The sequence below is a fragment of the Cibotium barometz genome, chromosome 44, assembly GCF_041138505.1.
Source record: "Cibotium barometz isolate CiBa-2024 chromosome 44, ASM4113850v1, whole genome shotgun sequence".
NCBI classification, from domain to species: domain Eukaryota; kingdom Viridiplantae; phylum Streptophyta; class Polypodiopsida; order Cyatheales; family Cibotiaceae; genus Cibotium; species Cibotium barometz.
In genome coordinates, this window is record NC_141089.1 from 24,342,374 (window position 1) to 24,362,549 (window position 20,176).

The following is a 20,176-nucleotide window of genomic DNA, read 5'->3' on the forward strand; positions in this document are numbered from 1 at the left end:
CACGAATAATCAAAGATGCAAGATTGATCTTCTTAGAAGCATTGAGAAGCACTTTCGAAAATGAGTATTCTCAACATTCAGATGCACTTGCTCGTACATGTAGTTGAGGAGGTTGCAATTGTTGGGCATTGTTCATAGCTAATGGATGTTTTTCTTAGAGAGATTCATCATAAAGAATTTGAAAGGGTTTGTTTGACAAAGGGTAAGGCTAGAAGGGAGCATGGTAGAAGGTTGGCTAATATAAGAATCAATAATGGTGTATATCTCAGTGTGTGGGTGTGTCTGAAATGGCAATTGTAAAGGGCCTTACGACGATAATGGGCAACATGTTAAGGTTGTAGTAGCAATAATGTGTGTGTGTGTGTGTCTCTCTCGAAAATTGCAATTGTAAAGGGCCTTATTACGGTAGTAATGCGCGACACGACATGTTGAAAGGTTTTAGTAGTAACAAGTAATGTTTGGAAACGTGAGTCCTTGCGAAAAAGAGCGAAAAGCTCTTGCGAGTACAATCTAGAGGACATGAAAGTTCAACGGTATTTTTCTTGAAGAGTTGCAACATGCAAAGCAACGTTGATGTGTTTTCATGGTGGTGAACACCTTTATTAAAAAAGAAAAAGAAAAAATGATCAAACGAGCAGCCCAATGAGAACAATCCTAAAAGAGGATTCGAGACACCGACGATGAGCGCTGAAACTGATCATGATCTATGTTGTGCATATTGGAAGAGAACCTTTTTATCAATGAAGATATCAATGAAGATATCATGATTAAGGTATTTGAATTGACGGCTGCGAGCCGAGGATACCCAGGTATTTTGGGCAGTTTGATTACTTTTTGGTGCAGGTTGAATCCCTACTCCCGTACCCTGTTTCCCACTCTGTATGTGTCCGGTTAGGTCACGAGTGGATGAGCTGTCGGTCGGTACTCCCTGGGCTATGAGACCGATGGTGTTGTGGTGCCCACCTAGTGCTAGATCACAGCTTCGGAGGAGCGGGGAAATTTAGAAGGGCTATGAATCTTTCCCGTGTCTTAAGATGAAGGTCTGGGGGTCCCTAGGTTCCTCTTCAGTTGCGGGTAGCTTTAAAGAGAGGTTGGGTTCTAGGTCCCAACTGAGGTTCGGAGGGTATCCGAGTCTCCCCAAGAGCCAAAACTCCCTAGTTAAGGTAGAGGTCCCTTGGGAACCAGGAGCTAGATCTCCCTAGCTGAGGTTGAGGTTCCCTGGAATGATAAGAGAAGATGTCTCCTTGAGCAAGGATTGAGGTCCCTTATCTACCTGATGGCCCGGAAGACATCAGACGAGGTATTGAACGGCTGAAGCCGGAATGTTTATTGAAGTATCTTTCATTGAAATGTAGGACCGTTTTGTTAAAAACTGTCTTCTCTGGCCGCGACATGGTGATATTGTAAAACTTATCCTTCCATGCATCTTTTTCGCCGGACCCGTAATGCGTGGGTGTTTGGCGCGCCTTTGCATCCCTTTGTTGGGAGTGTGCTCGTTGCCCCGCATGATGGTAATTATGCCTTTCTTTTCGATCAACTGCTGATGATATGTATATGGATTTTGTTCATCCTGCCTCGGTGATGATCTGATTGTTTTATCTTATGACTTCTAAATCGTTACAGTTACTTTCTCATGGTCATCTCGGTGATGATCTGATCATTTTAAATCTTATGACTTCAGAATCATTACAGTTACTTTCTCATGGTCATCTCGGTGATGATCTGATCGTTTTAACTCATGACTTAGGAATCGTTATAGTTACTTGCTCATGGTCATCTCGGTGATGATCTGATTGTTTTATCTTATGACTTCAGAATCGTTATAGTTACTTGCTCATGATCATCTCGGTGATGATCTCATTATCCTTTTATCTCGGCGGCGGTGATGTTGATTTCTCGTTTGATTGTTCTCACAAGGAAGTTGTGTATTTGTTCTCTCTATGGCTTCGAGGAAGTTCGTCTTGTGCGTAAAGAGGACTTTATTGATGCTTAGCATGCTGTTACTACTAGTTAAAGATGCCATGTGTTCTACCTTTGCTTGTTACATTACAACTAGTCTCACGGACTTGACAATTATTATTTTAAGCATGCAAGCCTCGGTGATTCTGACAGGTTTGGTGAGTTTGTAATTTTGGTGTCTTGGTATGATGCCATGGTGGTGATGGTTACACTTTTTATCGATATATGTATATGTGTTCATTTGCATTGATGTAAATCACTCACTACAATCCATGATGCCCTGGTGTTGTTCCGTGATGATGGTTACATGTTTCATCGATGATGGTTGACTATGTTTCCATGGATCGTTGTTCCATGATGATGGTTATATGTTTCGTTGATGTTGGTCATTCCAAGCTATATGTTTTGTTGATGTTGGTCATTCCAAGCTACATGTTTTGTTGATGTTGGTCATTCCAAGCTACATGTTTCGTTGATGTTGGTTCATTTGGCTAATCTATGTTGGTTGATTGTGTTTCCATGGATTTTATCCATGATGCCATGGTGTTGTTCCGTGATGATGGTTACATGTTTCGTGAATGATGGTTGACTACGTTTCCATGGATTGTTACCATGATGCCATGGTCATTGGATGCACCGTGCCTTGGCTTTGGCTCATCAGATTGACTAGATTTATTTAAGTCTATCAATGTCTTTTGTGGTTGACAATGCAACCATGCAGGTCTAAATGGCTATAATGGTGGTCAAGTCTTGGAATTCAATCTATGGCAACTAACAAGAAATTCCGTCGAGCATATTTCCCGAGAGGTTTGATTTCTCGTCCTATCAGCTTATGAGGTTTATGTTCACATCATGTCATCCTGGCTACATACTGCCTACGGATGTCAAAGGTTTGATTTCTCGTTCCGTCATCTTATGAGGTTTACTATCTTAATTGTGAATGTCACACGTTTGATTTCTCGTCATGTCATCTTATGAGGTTTACTTTCATATCATGTCATCTTGGAGGTTTGATCCAAGTTATAGTTGTCTCATTACCTTGACTCATAATATTGGAGGTTTGATCTTATGTCATAGATTTTTTTTTTTTCCCATGGCAAAGATATGATTCTAGCTTTCCATGATATCCTTACTAACTAGTGTCATTTTCTATTTTAGTGTTTATTGACAGGTCAATCTTCCAAGTCAACTTCCATGATATCCTTACTAACTAGTGTCATTTTCTATTTTAGTGTTTATTGACAGGTCAATCTTCCAAGTCAACTTCTCCAAGTAACCAGATTCTCTTACCAAATCTAGTTCATTTGCCATTGATTGGATGATCTTCCACGAGTTGACATTGCCATGCATGTCCTTGCGGATGGACTATATTCCTAAGCAACCATATAATAGATACCTTTATGCCTATTTCTTTATGTATATCTTTTCGTGTACATCTCATATTTCTATAACAAAATTATGGTTTTCCATTTGTTATGGAGACTTCTTCCATATTACAGGGTTTATGGATCAGGATTGTATTTGGATATTGTTGAGCTTCAATTTAGAGAAGAGACTACAAAAATATTATTTGGCATCGTCACGAAGATAGACTCGCACCCAACCTACATGAATGGATCAAGACAACATGAAGATGGATGACCTTCAAAGCCTTCATGGCTATTGTACACATAAGAGTGATGAAGTATATATGGGAGTGATGTAGCTCCTTCATGGATATTGTATATATGGGAGTGATGTAGCTCCTTTGCAGCTTTCATGGCTATTGTATATATGGGAGTGATGTAGCTCCTTTGAATAATACTTTGTAACTATAAAATAATTTAATATAGCGGTAGGTGTATATAGAGCTGTGGGTTTTTCCCTTGAGCCCCCAAGGGTTTTTTCATCCACAGTTAGAGACCCTTCTTTGAGCGGGGGTGTTGGCTATATATAGAATGTCTCTATATATAGTCCCAGGATCTCCTCTATATATACTCATCTATTGTGTGTATTCCACACACCTTTGGGGATGCATATGACATGTCTCTCTCTCTCTCACGTTGGTTCAACACACAAGAGAGTGAATAAACCTACACAAGCCTACCACCATAGCCACAAGAGAGTGTAACCAAGTAGATTTGGTGTCACATGCACATGGGGGATGGGGCCTAGGAACTTTGGTTTAGAGTCATTTACATATGTGCCTTTGGGGGCCTTGGGCTATATGATACATTAGGCTCACGACGAGCATTGTACACATTATTGATCATTTGACTATTATCTTTCTTGGAGCTCTCATGCCTAAGCTTCCATGGTGAACTTCTCTCATATGATATGTGAGGATGGTGACCCACACCCATGTTGTCACTCCATGCCTTGAGTGGCCAACCCTAGCTTCTTGCATTGGTATTAGAGCTTTGAGTTGATCCATTTTCTTAAAAATATCATAAAATTTTTGAGTTTTTTTTAGTTTTTTTATTTTCTTGATCAATAAATGGGGATATGGTGATCTTGTTTGAGTTTATTTGATCTTTTGATTCTCATTTTCCTAAGCGTTTGTGGTCTATTGTTACTTTGATTCATGTTTTGATCATAGCAAGAATTTTCTTGAATTTTCTTTTTCTAAAATTTCTCGACTTTTTCTTGTTTCTTGATTTTCTTGATCCTAATCTTGCTCAAGAATGCCCAATCTACAAGGGTTAATGAGATTTGATTAGATCCTTAGGGATTATGGTTCATTTTGATCTACTAGGCTCAAATTTTAGACCTTGAACCAGATTTTGGGGTAGTCGGACCTTTTTTTTAAAAAAAATAGCATAATCACCTGTTAAACACATTTTTAAATTTTCCTCCTTCCTCAAGCTCTCCATGGCTAGGGTTCTCCTAATCTTAGGGTTTTGATAGTTCTTAGCTTTCTCTTCAATTTGATCTAAAGAAACCTCCATTCTCCCATCATTCTCGTTTTCATGTTCACGGTTTTTTTTCCTACACCTCGTTTCTGCAGAAAATCGCCCTTAATTGGTGCATACACCATCATCAGAAGCTTCATATCCTTTGCTAATTTCAAGGAATCTTGTTTTAAGCTCTAAATACAACATTTCGGCTTCCTTCTCTTCCAATTGCGCTGGTGATGGCTGCAGGGCATATAACCTTCTACTGTGCGATTCCGCCAGCATCGTGGACTCCAACAATTAGTCCTCATTCCCATAACCACAAGATTCTTTGATAATCCCAAGCTCCCACATTTGCTATGTTTGTGAGTTTCTACAAATGCTCCGCAGCCAGCCATCGGCCTCGACTTTGGCAACGAGAACTACGTCGGCCCGACAGTGCGGGATTGACGTGGTGCTGAACGATGAGTCCAAGCGGGATACCCCAGCCGTTGTATCCTTAAACAACACCTTGTCTAACATGGCAGGGCGGCGATATAAAGTAGTCTTAGCAAGCTAAATCCCAACCTTGTAGTACGCCAAGTTAATGATGGCGTGACTAACGCGACATGCAAGATTTTTTCTTGTCCTTCAGTTGTGTGAAGATATTATTTTTCACATGAGTAATGTCATAATAGTGAGATTACCATGTATGACAAATCCCGATCTCTAGACCCAATTATATCCTTTGTTAGAGCCTCTGGTTGCCCAAAAGAAGTTAAGTTAATTAGGGTGTGATTAACTTTTACTTTTTCACATGCAATATTTTTGCTTGCCCTTCACTTATGAGAATATATTTTGCACATAAGTAATGTTCCAATAGTCAGATTGCCATGTATGGGTAATAATTGCTATGGTCTTGAAGATGTGATTATCTCGAGTTAGTCACAACTCAATCTAGAGTAATAATAGCTCTAGTCTTAAAGACATGATTATTTCGAGCTAGTCACAACTCAATCTTGTTTTTTACATGCAATATTTTTGCTTGCCCTTCACATGTGAGAAGATATATTGCACATGAGTAATGTTTGAATAGTCAAATTACCATCTATGAGTAATGATTACTCTGGTCTTAAAGATGTGATTATCTCAAGTTAGTCACAACTCAATTTGTTGTTTTACGTGCAGAGAACTTTACTCCAAGTTAAAATTCACTCCTAAGTCTTTTACATCATTATTCTAGCACTAGGCAAAGATTTAATAATTTTCCCCTTTTGCTTCGATTGATTTTTTGCTTCATTGTCTCTTATTCTCCTCTATGCCAACATCGTTTGTTTCATCACCCTCTGATCTCCATTAAAACCCTCTTTGCCTCCAAACAGCATGCTGCTCATCATCATACACCAACAACAAAAACGAATTTTTGCATCTCATCTTGGTCAACTCAAATGCAATATAATGGGTAGGAGCATGGTACCAAGCTTGGCACTATGCTTTCATTGCTTTTTTTTAAAGCATTATGCCTTTTCATTACATGCTATGATCTCGTTTCTCTTGACTGCATTAGATAATTCTTTACTTCATGACTCCAAATAACCCTAAACACGAACACACCTATCTTGAGAAATCTTGATGTTGTATATATGATCTTCCTTATTTCATGAATATGTTGACTCAACTAACCTTCTAAACCTTTTCCCCTGCATGAAATCAGAAAAAATCACTAATATCCTTTACTGTTGTTTCATGCCTAACCCTTTTTTCTCAAAATGAATGCTTAATGCTCTAATTGGACCATCCATTGGAATCCAAGGTCCAAAATCCTAATGATATGATTAGACCATCCCATTGACCAATCTAATGCCAAAATCTTGACATAAAAAACTCCACGTTTACGGCAGTACATGGGTGTCTACACAATCGACAAATTCATGATTCACTCTTATCCATGAAAAACCAAGGATTTCTTCACCTCGTGAAAACCATGAATTGTTCATGTTCAAAACTTATTAGTGACTAAGCTAAGTCATTCACACAACAAAAATAGCACATATGTTTCTTAAATTGAATGGAGGATTCTTATTATGGTACACGTCGCAATATGCTAAGATTTCACTAGCAATTTTAATTCGAGATGTCGCGGAATTCCCAATTTTTCACCTCTAAGCTTTTTGTTTACTTGTTTTAAACATGTCATGCATAGATTGAGAAGTCAGTAATACTTTGCTTGAAGGCTCAAACATGTGCTTTTTTTCTCTTTTTTTCTTTTTTTGGGGGGGGGGGGGTCTTGTGGTAATCGATTGTGAGGCTGGATACACTCTGCCTGTGTGAAAATGCCACAAAATTACTCCGACCCAAACTCATATTAAGCCGAGAAGCTGACACAGCATGGCAGCGGCAAGCAGGGCAGTCTCTAACCACCCTAAGTGTAAGCTAATGAGAAATCCTAAGGGAGGAATCGGGAGACCGATGATGAGCGATAAAGCTCATCCATGTGCGTATTGGAAGACAACCTTTTCGTGATCTTGTTGCTCACAGAGTTGTTTCTTCTCAACGTGGGCTTAGAGCTCCTGATCATCAGAGTGCCAGTGGCATCATAATCCAACTTCTCCACCCTGAATGCGAAGGGGAAAGCTGATTTGTCTTGGGCGGCTGTGACCGTCCACACCCCATCTCTCTCGAAGCCCACTTGTGTGGACACATCCACCCCCCCAACCTTTGCGGGTGCTGCTGCGACTTTCCCTTTACCGTCTGCTTGGGCCTGGTTATCGGCTTCGATTTTGATTTTGTTTGCGTACATGATCTCGGTAACCACCCAAAGGGTCTGGCCCCTGTGCGATACATCAACAAGTCACCACATGAATACAAGGACGGGCACCCATGAAAGTGTCGATCACTTGTTGAAGCGTAGATTGCAGCGAACGAAGCAATAAACATCTTAAAAAGAGCAATTAAGTAATGAAGATTTTCGAATTTTGTAACGATTGAAAATTAAGAAGTGGAGCTTTTTCCACACTCATCTCTCTCTCTCCCTCTTCCCCTTTAAGTAAAGAATTCAACAGAAAAAATTAAGAAGTGGAGCTTTTTCCACACTCATCTCTCTCTCTCTCTCTCCCCCCTTAAGTAAAGAATTCAACAGAAATACTTTAAAGTTTACCTTTTGGATGACCATTGCAGCTGAGGCTGTGATGTATTGGGCCTCCAATATGCAGGCTCGCCGGTCGAACTACGCTCGGTCACCATGTTCGTTAGAGTGTCCAAGATAACACGGTGGGACTTCACACCAGATACTGTGCAGTTGACCGTCTTGGAGCCCTTTGCGTGAAACTGTGCAGTGCTTGATCCCCCTGCGGTTATGGAGGCCATCAACGAGGTGGAAGACTTAATCGAGGCTTGGATATCCGCCATGCTCTCAAGCTTGAACAAATCCATGGCTATATCACCATTTATTGACGATGTATTGGGCTTAATTATGGGTTTATCATTCTCTAGCAGCATGTCCAAGCCCGCTGTTATGGGCCCTTCCACGTGCTCCTTCCAACCTTCGTCCTTCACGGCCACACTGAGCATGGAGCCTACCCTCACCATCGCCGTCCGGGTGTTGTGCCAAGGTAACCATCTGCTCCTTCTCTCATTAATGAAGATATCAAGCAGCTGCACGTTGCTAGACCAAGGGTCAAGCGGCAGCGCATGGTGGACCTTCTGAATGTACTCATCCCAACAGTGAGACATCCGTAATTATGGCAGGCTTCCAAGCAAATTTTTTTGCAAGAGAGAGAGACTAATTATGTAAATGTAAGTGGCAATGCAAATATATAATATCCTGGAGGACAGAAATAAAAATCAGAACTTAAATTCAGTAGGAAATATGTATGTCGGGAGAGAAATAAAATCGGGATAATAAAATGAGTCGGAGAGAGTGCGAACGAGGGACCGGGGGAGATATAAAAACAAACTCTCACCAACTCCGGGGGGAGATTGAAAGGTTCAACCTTAATCATCTCGAGCCGAGTCAAGCGCTACTTGCTAGATAGCAGCTTATAGTTAGCGGCGCAGTCCTGATCAGTGAAAAGAAAGAAGCGCTACACGCATAGCAATAAACGCGTGTGTGGGGAGAAGTTTTCCCACGCACTGGAGTACACTCTTCGTGCATTGCTCTTTTTTTCCCACTATATCTACCGACCAACCAATCACCCTTAGACAATTTTCAACCAGCTTACTTGAATGGATCTGTTTTATCCCACACACACCTCACAAGTGCCTCCTCTTACATTTTTCATAATAATCCCTTTTTTTGTATAGCATGGTGGGGCAGAGGCGTCAGGTTATCAACCTAGTCCTTGTTTTTTTGTCTAGCATGGCAGGGGAGAATCATTGTGCATGCTTACTCCAATGTTCCAAGAACTATTTTTATTGAACCTTGGTCCTTGCATAAACCCTTTTTACCATAGGTTCAAGAGGAAAAGATAATTTGGAACATGCATTGGAATATGAGTAAAAAAACTTGACAATTTTGAGGAGGATTTTTCTAAACTTGAACCGGCCTTAGGTTAAAGTGAACATGTCTTTCCCCAAACCTTGGCTTACTCTCCCTCATTTCTAGAAGCATTTATAAAGGCATATTTATGTGTCATAATATATCTCAAAGTGATTTACTATATAATAACTCTATATAATAAAATTTATAATATATGATATAATATAATAATATTATATTGTATAGTATATAATATTTCAATATCTACATAATATGGTTTATGTTTACCTAGTCTATTTCATGATTGTATTATCATATAATACAATACAATGTAATAATACATAAGATTAATGCATTAAGCCTATGCATAAGCTTAAAGCTAAAAGCATATGCACACTCTTAATGCATTAAGCATAATGCATAGTCATAATGCATAAGGCTTATGTAAAAGCTTAAAGCTTAAAGCTCAAAGCCTATGAATACTCTTAATGCAAATGTAACATACCTCCGAGTTTAACCAAGTTATAATTTAAGACAATCATAAGTTTTGGATCCTATAGATTTCAATAATGAATTCCAGCAGCAGCAAAAAATTTAAGTGTTAAAATTAAATAAAAATTCAATTTTGTGTTTTCTATTAGTTAATATGCCCAAAGGTAGCCTTCAAGTGTGTATATGTACATGCAAATTGAAATTTGACAAAAAAATAAAACGTGATCTATTTTTGGAGTTGAATTTCACATATGACCGATTTTGGCAATTCTCCCAGCGCGCTAAGCTGTAGACCGTGCATGTTTTGGTAATTTTAGATACCCACCCACCAGTTTTTGATAATCAAGATCGAAGTTATACCTGTTGAGTTGCAGCCCCCTAACAACAAATCCGAGAGGCTGGTGAAATCTACAGCACTTCCACAGCTTCTGGAGAGTAGGCATGGATCCTAATCACTCAAGACATCATGAAATACATTGGGAAAGTATGCAAACACTAGTTTTATTATTTTGCTTTAAATTATTTTGAGATTAAATAAATAAATCGACAACTGACATAAGTGTGTATACGAGAGAATCTGAGTCCATGTATGGCGTGCTTAACGATGAGTAATTCTTGAATTTCTTAATTATACAGGATCACCTTGGTCTATACGACTCATAGAATAAACACCTTTGGTGCTAAAAATTTAGATGACAAGAAACTCTACAAGAGTGTATGAGACTCTAGAAAGCTAAATCTCTTTTGTTTTCTAGTTATTCGAGGGCAAAGTGGGGAATTTGGTTGTTTTTGATAGTTTTATGCTGAAAACACAACTAGCGGGTTGAGGCACCTCATTCATTGGTTGGGGAAGATAAGTCTTAGCCATGCTTTCCAATATATGAAACCTTGCCACCTTTGGTACTCTACCCGATATCACCAAATGGTGTGGCATGTTACCTAGAACTCTCCTATGGTTCTCCTCCATGTCATCATGCACACTTGGTCTAGTGATTCACTGAAGCTTATTTCTAGCCCATAGAGCTCAATTTTGAGTGAATTTCTTGATTTCTCTTTAGCCCGAAACTCTTGACTCAACTCTTTCCATGCATATTTAGTGTGTTCCTTAGAGATGGATAAGGTGAGGCCCTAGGTGTAGCTGGATGAATGAAAGTGCTTGCTCATCCTTTTTTACCCACTCACCATTAGGATTAGCAGCTCATGCATTCAATTTAATGCATTTCCATAGCTTTTTGTGCATGAGGAGGTACTTCATTTGTGTTGCCCCAATATGGAGCCCTTCCCATTGAATCTTTCAAGATTACTTATTATGTTTATTTCCATTTAAGAGGGTCTTAGCAAAATGAGTACTTCTCGCTTGCCATATAAGGTTGGTTGCATAAGATTTTCAAGTGAAAAATAAAAAAATTAAGTGATTAAAATGTAATTAAGTGTTTGCAAGTGTTAAATCTATCCCAACGTATGATTTACAACCTCAATTTATGTTCACAGGACCAAAGAGTAGAGCTTCAAATTGAGCTTATGTAAGGGGAGATTAATGGGGGTTTTTCTATTTATACTACAATGTGACATACATATGTCACATTGTAGTTTGTGCTTCCTATTGCAATTAAAGATTTGTGTAAGTGAAGACATTAGAAGTGTTATTTACAAGATGAGTGCCCTAGCTCGATGGATATCCTTGAAGGAGATAAATTCGCGAATAATCCAAGATGCAACTATGGTCTTCTTAGAAGCATTGAGAAGCACTTTCCAAAACGAGTATTCTCAGCATTCAGATGCACTTGCTCATACATGTAGTTGAGGAGGTTGCAATTGTTGGGCATTGTTCATAGTTAATGGATGTTTTTCTTGGAGAGATTCATAAAGAATTTGAAAGGGTTTGTTTGACAAAGGGTAAGGCTAGAAGAGAGCATGGTAGAAGGTTGGGTTCATATAAGAATCGATAATGGTGTATATCTCAGTGTGTGGGTGTGTTTGAAATTGCAATTGTAAAGGGCCTTACTACGATAATGGGCAACATGTCAAGGTTGTAGTAGCAATAATGTGTGTGTGTGTGTGTCTCGAAAATTGCAATTGTAAAGGGCCTTATTACGGTAGTAATGCGCGACACGACATGTTGAAAGGTTTTAGTAGTAACAAGTAATGTTTGGAAACGTGAGTCCTTGTACATAGTGTGCGCTATGCCCAATGGGTTTCATTGAGTGAAAAAGAGCGAAAAGCTCTTGCGAGTACAATTTAGAGGACATGAAAGTTCAACACTATTTTTCTTGAAGAGTTGCAACATGCAAAGCAACGTTGATGTGTTTTCATGGTGGTGAACACCTTTATTAAAAAATTTAAAAAAAATGATCAAACGAGCAGCCCAATGAGAACAATCCTAAAAGAGGATTCGAGACACCGACGATGAGCGCTGAAACTGATCATCTATGTTGTGCATATTGGAAGAGAACCTTTTTATCTTCTTCTTAATGCTGCTCAGAGAGCTGTTTCTCCTCAAGAAGTGGGGTTTGGAGCTCCTTAATAGGATTCCAGAGGCATCATACTCCAACTTCTCCACCCTGAACGCAAAGGGAAACGCTGTTTTGTCCTGGGCGGCTGTCACCGTCCACACTCCATCTCTCTCCGCCTCCACTTGTGTGGACGCCTCCACCTCCCCAACCTTGGCCGGTGTTTTCGTTGCTGCTCCAATTTTCCCCTTAGCGTCTGCTTGGCCCTTCTTGTCGACTTCGATTCTGATTTTGTTTGCGTACATGATCTCGGTGACCACCCAAAGGGTCTGGCCCCTGCAATGCCATGGACATGAACACCACAAAATGAATAAAAGTGCCCATGAAAGCATCGCTTAAGTAGAGCTTGCAGGGCAACAATGAAGCAAATTATACTATGGATAATTGAAGCGTTCAGGCACACTTTTTACCTTTTGGATGACCATTGTAACTGAGACTGTGATGTATCGGGCGTCCAATATGTAGTAGGCTGATCGCCGGTCACTCGTGGCTCGCTACTGATCACCATGCTCATCAGTGTGTCCAAGATAACACGGTGGGACTTCACACCAGTTACAGTGCAGTTGACAGTCTTGGAACCCTTCACGTCAAACTGTGCATCGACGCTTGATCCCCCTGCTGTTATGGAGGCAAGTAACGAAGTCGAAGACTTAATGGAGGCTTGGATATCGGCCATGCTCTCCGCCTTGAACAAATTAGTCGTAGCTAAGTCACCACTTGCAGGTAATGTAGTACTGGGCTTGATTATGTGTTGATCACTTTCTAGAATGGCTAAGCCCGCTGTGATGGGCTTCTCCACGTTCTCCTTCCAACCGTTGGGCGCGGCCGCGGCATCCTTCACGCCCACACTCAGCATGGAGCCTACCCTGGCCATCGTCGCCTTGGAGTTGTGCCAAGGTAACCAGCTGCTCGCCCTTTCAATGAAGATGTCAAGCAGCTGCACGTTGCTAGACCAAGGGTCTAGCGGCACTGCATTATGGACATTCCGCATGTATTCCTCCCAACAGTGAACCATTCTTCCTCCCAAGTGGAAATTTTGCAAGAGATACTGGTTATTCCGGAGGCAATATGCAATAATAGTAGCATGAGTGACTGGAAATCAGGGGCCGGGGGTCGAGAGGAGGGCTGTTATACCCAGATACAAACCTGCCTCTCAATTTAAGCCCGCGCGCCACCACGGGGAGGGGGGCAGACTGAGTCAAGCAAAACTCTGAGTTTCCCATGACCAAGTCAAGCGTCCACCACAGCATGCAGGTTCCAAAAAAATAAATAATGCCAGGGTGGCTGGGGACCGCCGCTCAGCCGGGCTCACCTCTCCTGCCAGTCTCGTGCCAGCTCACGATTGGAAACAATGACTCCCCTCTATCTCCCACCTCAATAATCAATCCAACTAGTTTTGCATTGCCTTGCATTTTAGATTGCATTCTTTTTTTTGCTAGCCAAACATTTGCCATCACTCAATGGTAGCTTCAAAGGCTCTATATCTGCACATATGTGATAGCATGGCAAGCCATTAAGTAGCTGCGTGCACAAAAACAGGCAAAACAAACACAATGGGCCACAATTTTTGATTTTGAAAATGAGCCCAAGGTAAGAGGCAGACTCCTGTATATTCAAGCCATTATTTCAAGTCCCCAACAAATTTTTTTATGATCACAAGGACAGGTTTAACTCTCTTGAGAGCGGGGGCCACATACAACAAAAAATAGTAAATGTCAAAGACTTTTTTTAAAAACCTTTAGTTTTCTTACTTTTCAAAAACCTCCTTTTAGATTGTAAAGTTACACCCACAAAAACATCAGTCCTTGTGTATGTAGATATAAGACAAAATCTAAATCAAGAAGCCTAATTTATGTACTTCCAAATTCTAATCTATCATTCTTGCTTGGATGTTGTTTAGATGTACATCTTAGATGTTAATTGGCTATAGCTCTAACATTATGATGAGACTTTAATGTGCTTCTATCACGTGCTTGGCTCTATTGTCTAAAGTGCATGATGCAAATGATATACATATAACTATATCAAGGCCCAACTTGAGTAAACACATATTACACAAACTTTAAATGAAGTATGCTTGTATCTCCTAATCTTAATCAATAGGTTCTCCTACTTAATGTTGTTTCGATGTCCATTTAAGGTGTTGATCAATAACACCTATCAAATATTAGAAACTCTCTATGTCATTAGGGACCCTTAAGTATCTCTCTCTCTCTCTCTCTCTCTCTCTCTCTCTCTCTCTCTTACTGTCACTGGCGAGCTCCACACCAGCACCCACACAGCCCACACACGCATTGCATACAGCTTTCTACTTCACCCATGACTTGCAGACATATATGAGCATCATGTATATGATGGGCTACTCCAGATGGATCCCCTGTCACCTCTAGACACACTCACCACCAAGCTGTCATCTCTACTACATACGGCCGCCACCCGCAGCTTCCCCCATCATACACACATTGCATGCACAGATAGATCTGGGAGCATGCCCAAGAATCGGTGGTATGATGATGAGTGCAGAGAGCTATATAGACACCTCCATGCCCAAAGAGCACTGGGGACCATTACACAGAGACAAGTGAGCCGGCAGATGAGGACCCTCACATGCCGTAAGAGGTGTGCATATGAGGAGGCACAGTGCTGGGATATATACCACCTACTCATGAGTAGAGATGCAGCCCCACTATTCACATCTATCGTGATTCACATCACATCTCATCACATCCATTCTCATAAGAGAGAGAGAGAGAGAGAGAGAGAGAGGTTGGTTGCTTCACTCGTACCTAGTCATCCTCTTCTTGCTAGCATGCTCACCTGTAAGAGAGAATGAGAGGTGAATAATGGAAGGATTATGAGAAGAAAAGGAGGACTGATGTTTTTGTGGGTGTAACTTTACAATCTAAAAGGAGGTTTTTGAAAAGTAAGAAAACTAAAGGTTTTTTAAAAAAGTCTTTGACATTTACTATTTTTTGTTGTACGTGGCCCCCGCTCTCAAGAGAGTTAAACCCGTCCTTGTGATCATAAAAAAATTTGTTGGGGACTTGAAATAATGGCTTGAATATACAAGAGTCTGCCTCTTACCTTGGGCTCATTTTCAAAATCAAAAATTGTGGCCCATTGTGTTTGTTTTCAAAATCAAAAATTGTGGCCCATTGTGTTTGTTTTGCCTGTTTTTGTGCACACAGCTACTTAATGGCTTGCCATGCTATCACATATGTGTAGATATAGAGCCTTTGAAGCTACCATTGAGTGATGGCAAATGTTTGGCTAGCAAAAAAAAGAATGCAATCTAAAATGCAAGGCAATGCAAAACTAGTTGGATTGATTATTGAGGTGGGAGATAGAGGGGAGTCATTGTTTCCAATCGTGAATTCAGGTCAATTCTTCAACAATTCATATCTTGGAGTCTTTAAGTGCTTTTGATTGCTATGAGCGCATTGTACACATGGTGGAAGGAAAACCAAGCTTACAAGCACATTTTGATGCCTTAATGCAAAGGTTATTGCTTCAAATGCAAGAGGTGCAAGCAAGGGATGAGCATGGAGCATTGCATCATGCTGAGAATTTTGAAATTGTACAAGATGGTTTTGGAAATTCTATACAACGAGCAAGACCATTCATTGAGCATCCTCTTGGGAGAAAAGCATGTATAGAAAATAGTGCTCTTCCTTTTCCACGACCCAGAGCTACTAAAAAACGCTAAGTGAAACAAGGGTAATGAAAAATCACAGGCGTTTTTTCATAATTCTAGCTGGTCGGAATACACTAAGTTGTCGTTTCTTTCCAACACTGGAATCTAGGACCATGCAAGGTCCACCTCATCCCCGACGATTCTGTACTACTTAGGTGTGTTGCATTATAATACAAGCTTATAGCTTACTTATAAGGATGGTAACTAGTGGCTTCCAAAGTAGTCATGTTATGTGTGCAAAAACAAAAAACAAAAAAAAAGACTTAGGTATAATAGTAGATTGAATTTATAAGGTTTTTCACCTTTTGGGTGAGGTTTATATTTTTGCACATTAGGATGTCATGTGCAGGTCACTAAAACTTCTTTTATCAAGCAACCTTATTTCTTTAGTGAGTGCATATATTGGCTCCTATGATAGAAGTCTCTTCTCTATAATAACACCATATTATTATATCAAGTATTCATTTTTGGCACTCCTTTGATAAAGAAAGGCCTTAGATGGATTCAAAGCTCTTGCTACCAAAAAAGAATCAAAACAAAATGCATTTATAATTGACAAGGAGGATATATTGTTTTTGTTAGTATAACTCACATGTGTTTCTATGGTAGATGGAGACACACCTCATACACACATATCAAGCATGTTGCCACAATGTGTCTAAAAATGATAAATATTATTTTTCGTCAATACAGCTCGCATGTCTCTTTATGGTAGGTGAAGACATGGGCGACGCGCACCTCAAACACACATATCAAATACATTGCAAACAAAAAGTGCCTAAAAATGCTAAATATTTTGAAGGGATGATGCTCTACATAGGTTAACACACACTTTAAGATTTTTGCTCTTTTTGGGAACAATCACTATCACCCTTGATCTTATACACAAGTCCCATGTTTAAGAGCTTGTCAAACCTTTTTGAGGTTAATACACACTTTAAGATTGTTATATCTTAAAGTTGTGAAGTTTGTTATATCTCATAGGTGATATTCACACTTTCTTTGTTTATACTCACTCTAAGATGGGCTATGACCTACCAAGGTGCAAGAGACTTCACACTAGTTATAATGCAATCATTAGGAAACATTTGGACTAAAACTGGGCCCTTTAAGGATTTCACATATTCTCTCTCTACAAAAAATAGAGTCATGGGGTGAAATTTTTACAAATCAACTCAGAAGTGAGCGGAGTTTGGACATTTGAAATCTACCCTTAGAGACCTTTCGAATGATGTATAGCATGATGGGCAATTTTGCATATTCAAGAAGTCCCCAAATTTGGTGGTTACGTGCCATGTCATCACTAAATTTGAGGACTTCTTGAATATGCAAAATTGCCCATGATGCTATATATTATTGGAAAGGTCTCGAAGAGTAGATTCCAAATGTCCAAACTCCGCTCACTTTTGCGTTGATTTATAAAAATTTCACCATGAGCCCATTTTTGTAGAGAGAGAATGTGTGCAATCCTTAAAGGGCCCAATTTGAGTCTAAATTTTCCCTAATGTAACAGTCTCGAAACCCTTCACATCAAATTATGCATCTCGTGATCCCCCTTTAAGGATTTCACACATTCTCTCTCTACAAAAAATAGTCATGGGGTGAAATTTTTACAAATCAACTCAGAAGTGAGCGGAGTTTGGACATTTTGAATCTACCCTTAGAGACCTTTCGAATGATGTATAGCATGATGGGCAATTTTGCATATTCAAGAAGTCCCCAAATTTGGTGGTTACGTGCCATGTCATCACTAAATTTGAGGACTTCTTGAATATGCAAAATTGCCCATCATGCTATATATTATTGGAAAGGTCTCCAAGAGTAGATTCCAAATGTCCAAACTCCGCTCACTTTTGCGTTGATTTATAAAAATTTTACCATGAGCCCATTTTTGTAGAGAGAGAATGTGTGTAATCCTTAAAGGGCCCAATTTGAGTCCAAATTTTCCCTAATGTAACAGTCTCGAAACCCTTCACATCAAATTATGCATCTCTTGATCCCCCTACTATTATGGAGGCAAGCAATGATATTGAAAACTTAATAGAGACTTGGGTATCGGCCATGCTCTCCACCTTGAACAAATTATTCATGGCTATGAGTAATCACTTGGTAATGTACTGGGCTTCATTATGTGTTGATCACTTTTGAGAATCACTAAGCCCGGTGTCATGGGCTTCTCTATGTTCTCCTTTCATCCTTCGTGCCCACACTCAACATGGAGCCTACCCTGGTCATCGTAGCCTTAGAGCTATGCCAAGGTAACCAGCTACTCCCCATCTCAATAAAATTATAAACAATCTACACATTGCTAGTTCAAGAGTCTAGCGGCACCACATTATGGAAATTCCGCATGTATTCCTCCCAACAGTGAACCATTCCTCTGCTGTGGAAATGCTGCAAGAGATAATGGTTATTGGAATATGAGTGATTGGAAATCAGGGGTCGGGGGACATGATGGCTTTTATACTGAGATACGAGGCTGCCACTCAATTTAAGCACACACGCCGCATGGAGGCATCCTAAGTCAAGCAAAACTCTAAGCTTCCCATGACCAAGTCAAGCGTCCACCACATATAGTTTCATAAGTTCAATTTTTTTATATCAATACTCCATATAATTATATACTCGTCTAAAAGATATTATGAATGATTTCTTCATCCTCTTTAATATTCTTGTTCATTCTGCATGCGGCACCACACTTTTGTTCCATGCACGGATCTCTAGACACTATGACTAGTGAATAAAACATCTTTTTTCAACCAATAGAAATCAGCACAATTCTTCAATCTATTCTTTCTTGGTTCCCAAAATGTATACTACATACCGGTTTTGTAACTAAAATATATATTAATTGAATCCTTAAAATAAAGGTAATAAAACATCATATGCGTTTTTTCATAATTATAGTCAAAATACACTAAGTTGTCATTTTTTCTAACACTGAAGTCCATGAAGTCCAGGACCATGCTAGGTCCACCTTGTCCTTCACGACTCCCACAAAAACAATATTATGTGTACTACTTAGGTGTGTTGCATTATGATATAATATTGTACTTATAACTTACAAGGATGGTTACTAGCTTCCAAATTAGTCATGTGACGTGTGTAAGAAAAGACTTAGGTAACAATAGAGTAATTTTAAAACAAATATGAGATATACTTTCATGTTATAGAGTTTCAAAGTTTCAAAATTCCTTGATTCTGGGAGGTTCTAGTTTTAAATACCTTGATTTTTTTTCAGAGGATTTTCCCTACACCTACATACAAGCAGCCGTGTGGGATGACCCTCCCCCACCACCTTACAATGACACACATAATACCAATCGAATTCATTCAGCACCATGACACTTTGATGTGTAAACCAACTATACTCCATAGTAGTCATCCAACTACGCTCCATAGTAGTCATCCAAATTATTTAAATTTAATAAGAAATACCTCATTTTTTGAGATAAAGGTTTTTTACTATTCTGATAAGGTTTATATTTTTACAGATTGGGATTACTAAAAAATAATTATCAAGGAACTTTATTTCTTTAGCGAATGCGCATATTGGCTCCTATGTGCTAGAAGTCCCTTCTTGAATGAAAACCATAAGGCAAGAAAATTCAAAACATATGAAAGATTATGCTTGCATAGGATTTCAAGCATGTGCTTACATATGCAAGTAGGCAAGCATATGGTAAGCCTAGGCATATGCATATGGAAAGCCTATGGCAAGCATATGCTTCCACATGCTTATGCATATGGAAGCCATATGCAATTTATATGCCTAGTCAAGCCTATGGGAAGCATATGAAAGCTATATGCAAGGCTCTCCATATGCTTTCCTTTGCCATACGGCTTGCATATTCTTGCATGGCAAGAATATGCAAACTGAGGAAAGCATATGCAACCATATGCAAGGCTCACCATATGCTTGCCTTGCCTTTTCCATATTGCTTCACTACAAGAGGGGGAGAACATAGCCACACAAGGATGAGAGAGAGTAGTGAGAGATGGCATGTGCATGGTACACGGCTATAGGCACACAACTATAGCCGCGTGCTGTAATTTAAGGTTTTGAAATCCCGTGCGCAGTGCTGCCCACAGATCTCATCTGTTCATTCCAAGGAGGTTGTAGCTTGATTCTCTGCAAACCCTAGCCATGGTACCCTACTCCCTTGCCACTTGCTATGAATCTCTTCTCCTT

The 20,176-nt window shown here is 39.7% G+C and overlaps 2 protein-coding genes across 2 annotated transcripts; both read right to left on the reverse strand.

The window, feature by feature from the left end:
• Positions 1-478: 478 nt before the first annotated feature.
• LOC147613110 (uncharacterized) lies at positions 479-13,428 on the reverse strand. Its single transcript, XM_086782038.1, has 3 exons — positions 12,701-13,428; positions 12,234-12,566; positions 479-730 (listed from the first exon to the last, which is right to left on the reverse strand). The coding sequence occupies exons 1-3, from the start codon at positions 13,303-13,305 to the stop codon at positions 655-657; spliced, it is 1,014 nt and encodes a 337-aa protein (XP_086638164.1). The 5' UTR covers positions 13,306-13,428; the 3' UTR covers positions 479-654.
• LOC147613111 (uncharacterized) lies at positions 7,100-8,808 on the reverse strand. Its single transcript, XM_086782037.1, has 2 exons — positions 7,969-8,808; positions 7,100-7,642 (listed from the first exon to the last, which is right to left on the reverse strand). The coding sequence occupies exons 1-2, from the start codon at positions 8,541-8,543 to the stop codon at positions 7,258-7,260; spliced, it is 960 nt and encodes a 319-aa protein (XP_086638163.1). The 5' UTR covers positions 8,544-8,808; the 3' UTR covers positions 7,100-7,257.
• Positions 13,429-20,176: the final 6,748 nt, after the last annotated feature.

Bases quoted from the DNA above. Each gene is read 5' to 3' on its own strand.
- LOC147613111 (XM_086782037.1), bottom strand. From the start codon at position 8,543: ATGTCTCACTGTTGGGATGAGTACATTCAGAAGGTCCACCATGCGCTG. The intron at 7,643-7,968 runs GTAAACTTTAAA...TGTATCGCACAG, and splicing joins CTGCAATGGTCATCCAAAAG to GGGCCAGACCCTTTGGGTGG.
- LOC147613110 (XM_086782038.1), bottom strand. From the start codon at position 13,305: ATGGTTCACTGTTGGGAGGAATACATGCGGAATGTCCATAATGCAGTG. The intron at 12,567-12,700 runs GTAAAAAGTGTG...ATGGCATTGCAG, and splicing joins TTACAATGGTCATCCAAAAG to GGGCCAGACCCTTTGGGTGG. The intron at 731-12,233 runs GTTCTCTTCCAA...ATTGATAAAAAG, and splicing joins ATTAAGAAGAAGATAAAAAG to GTTCTCTTCCAATATGCACA.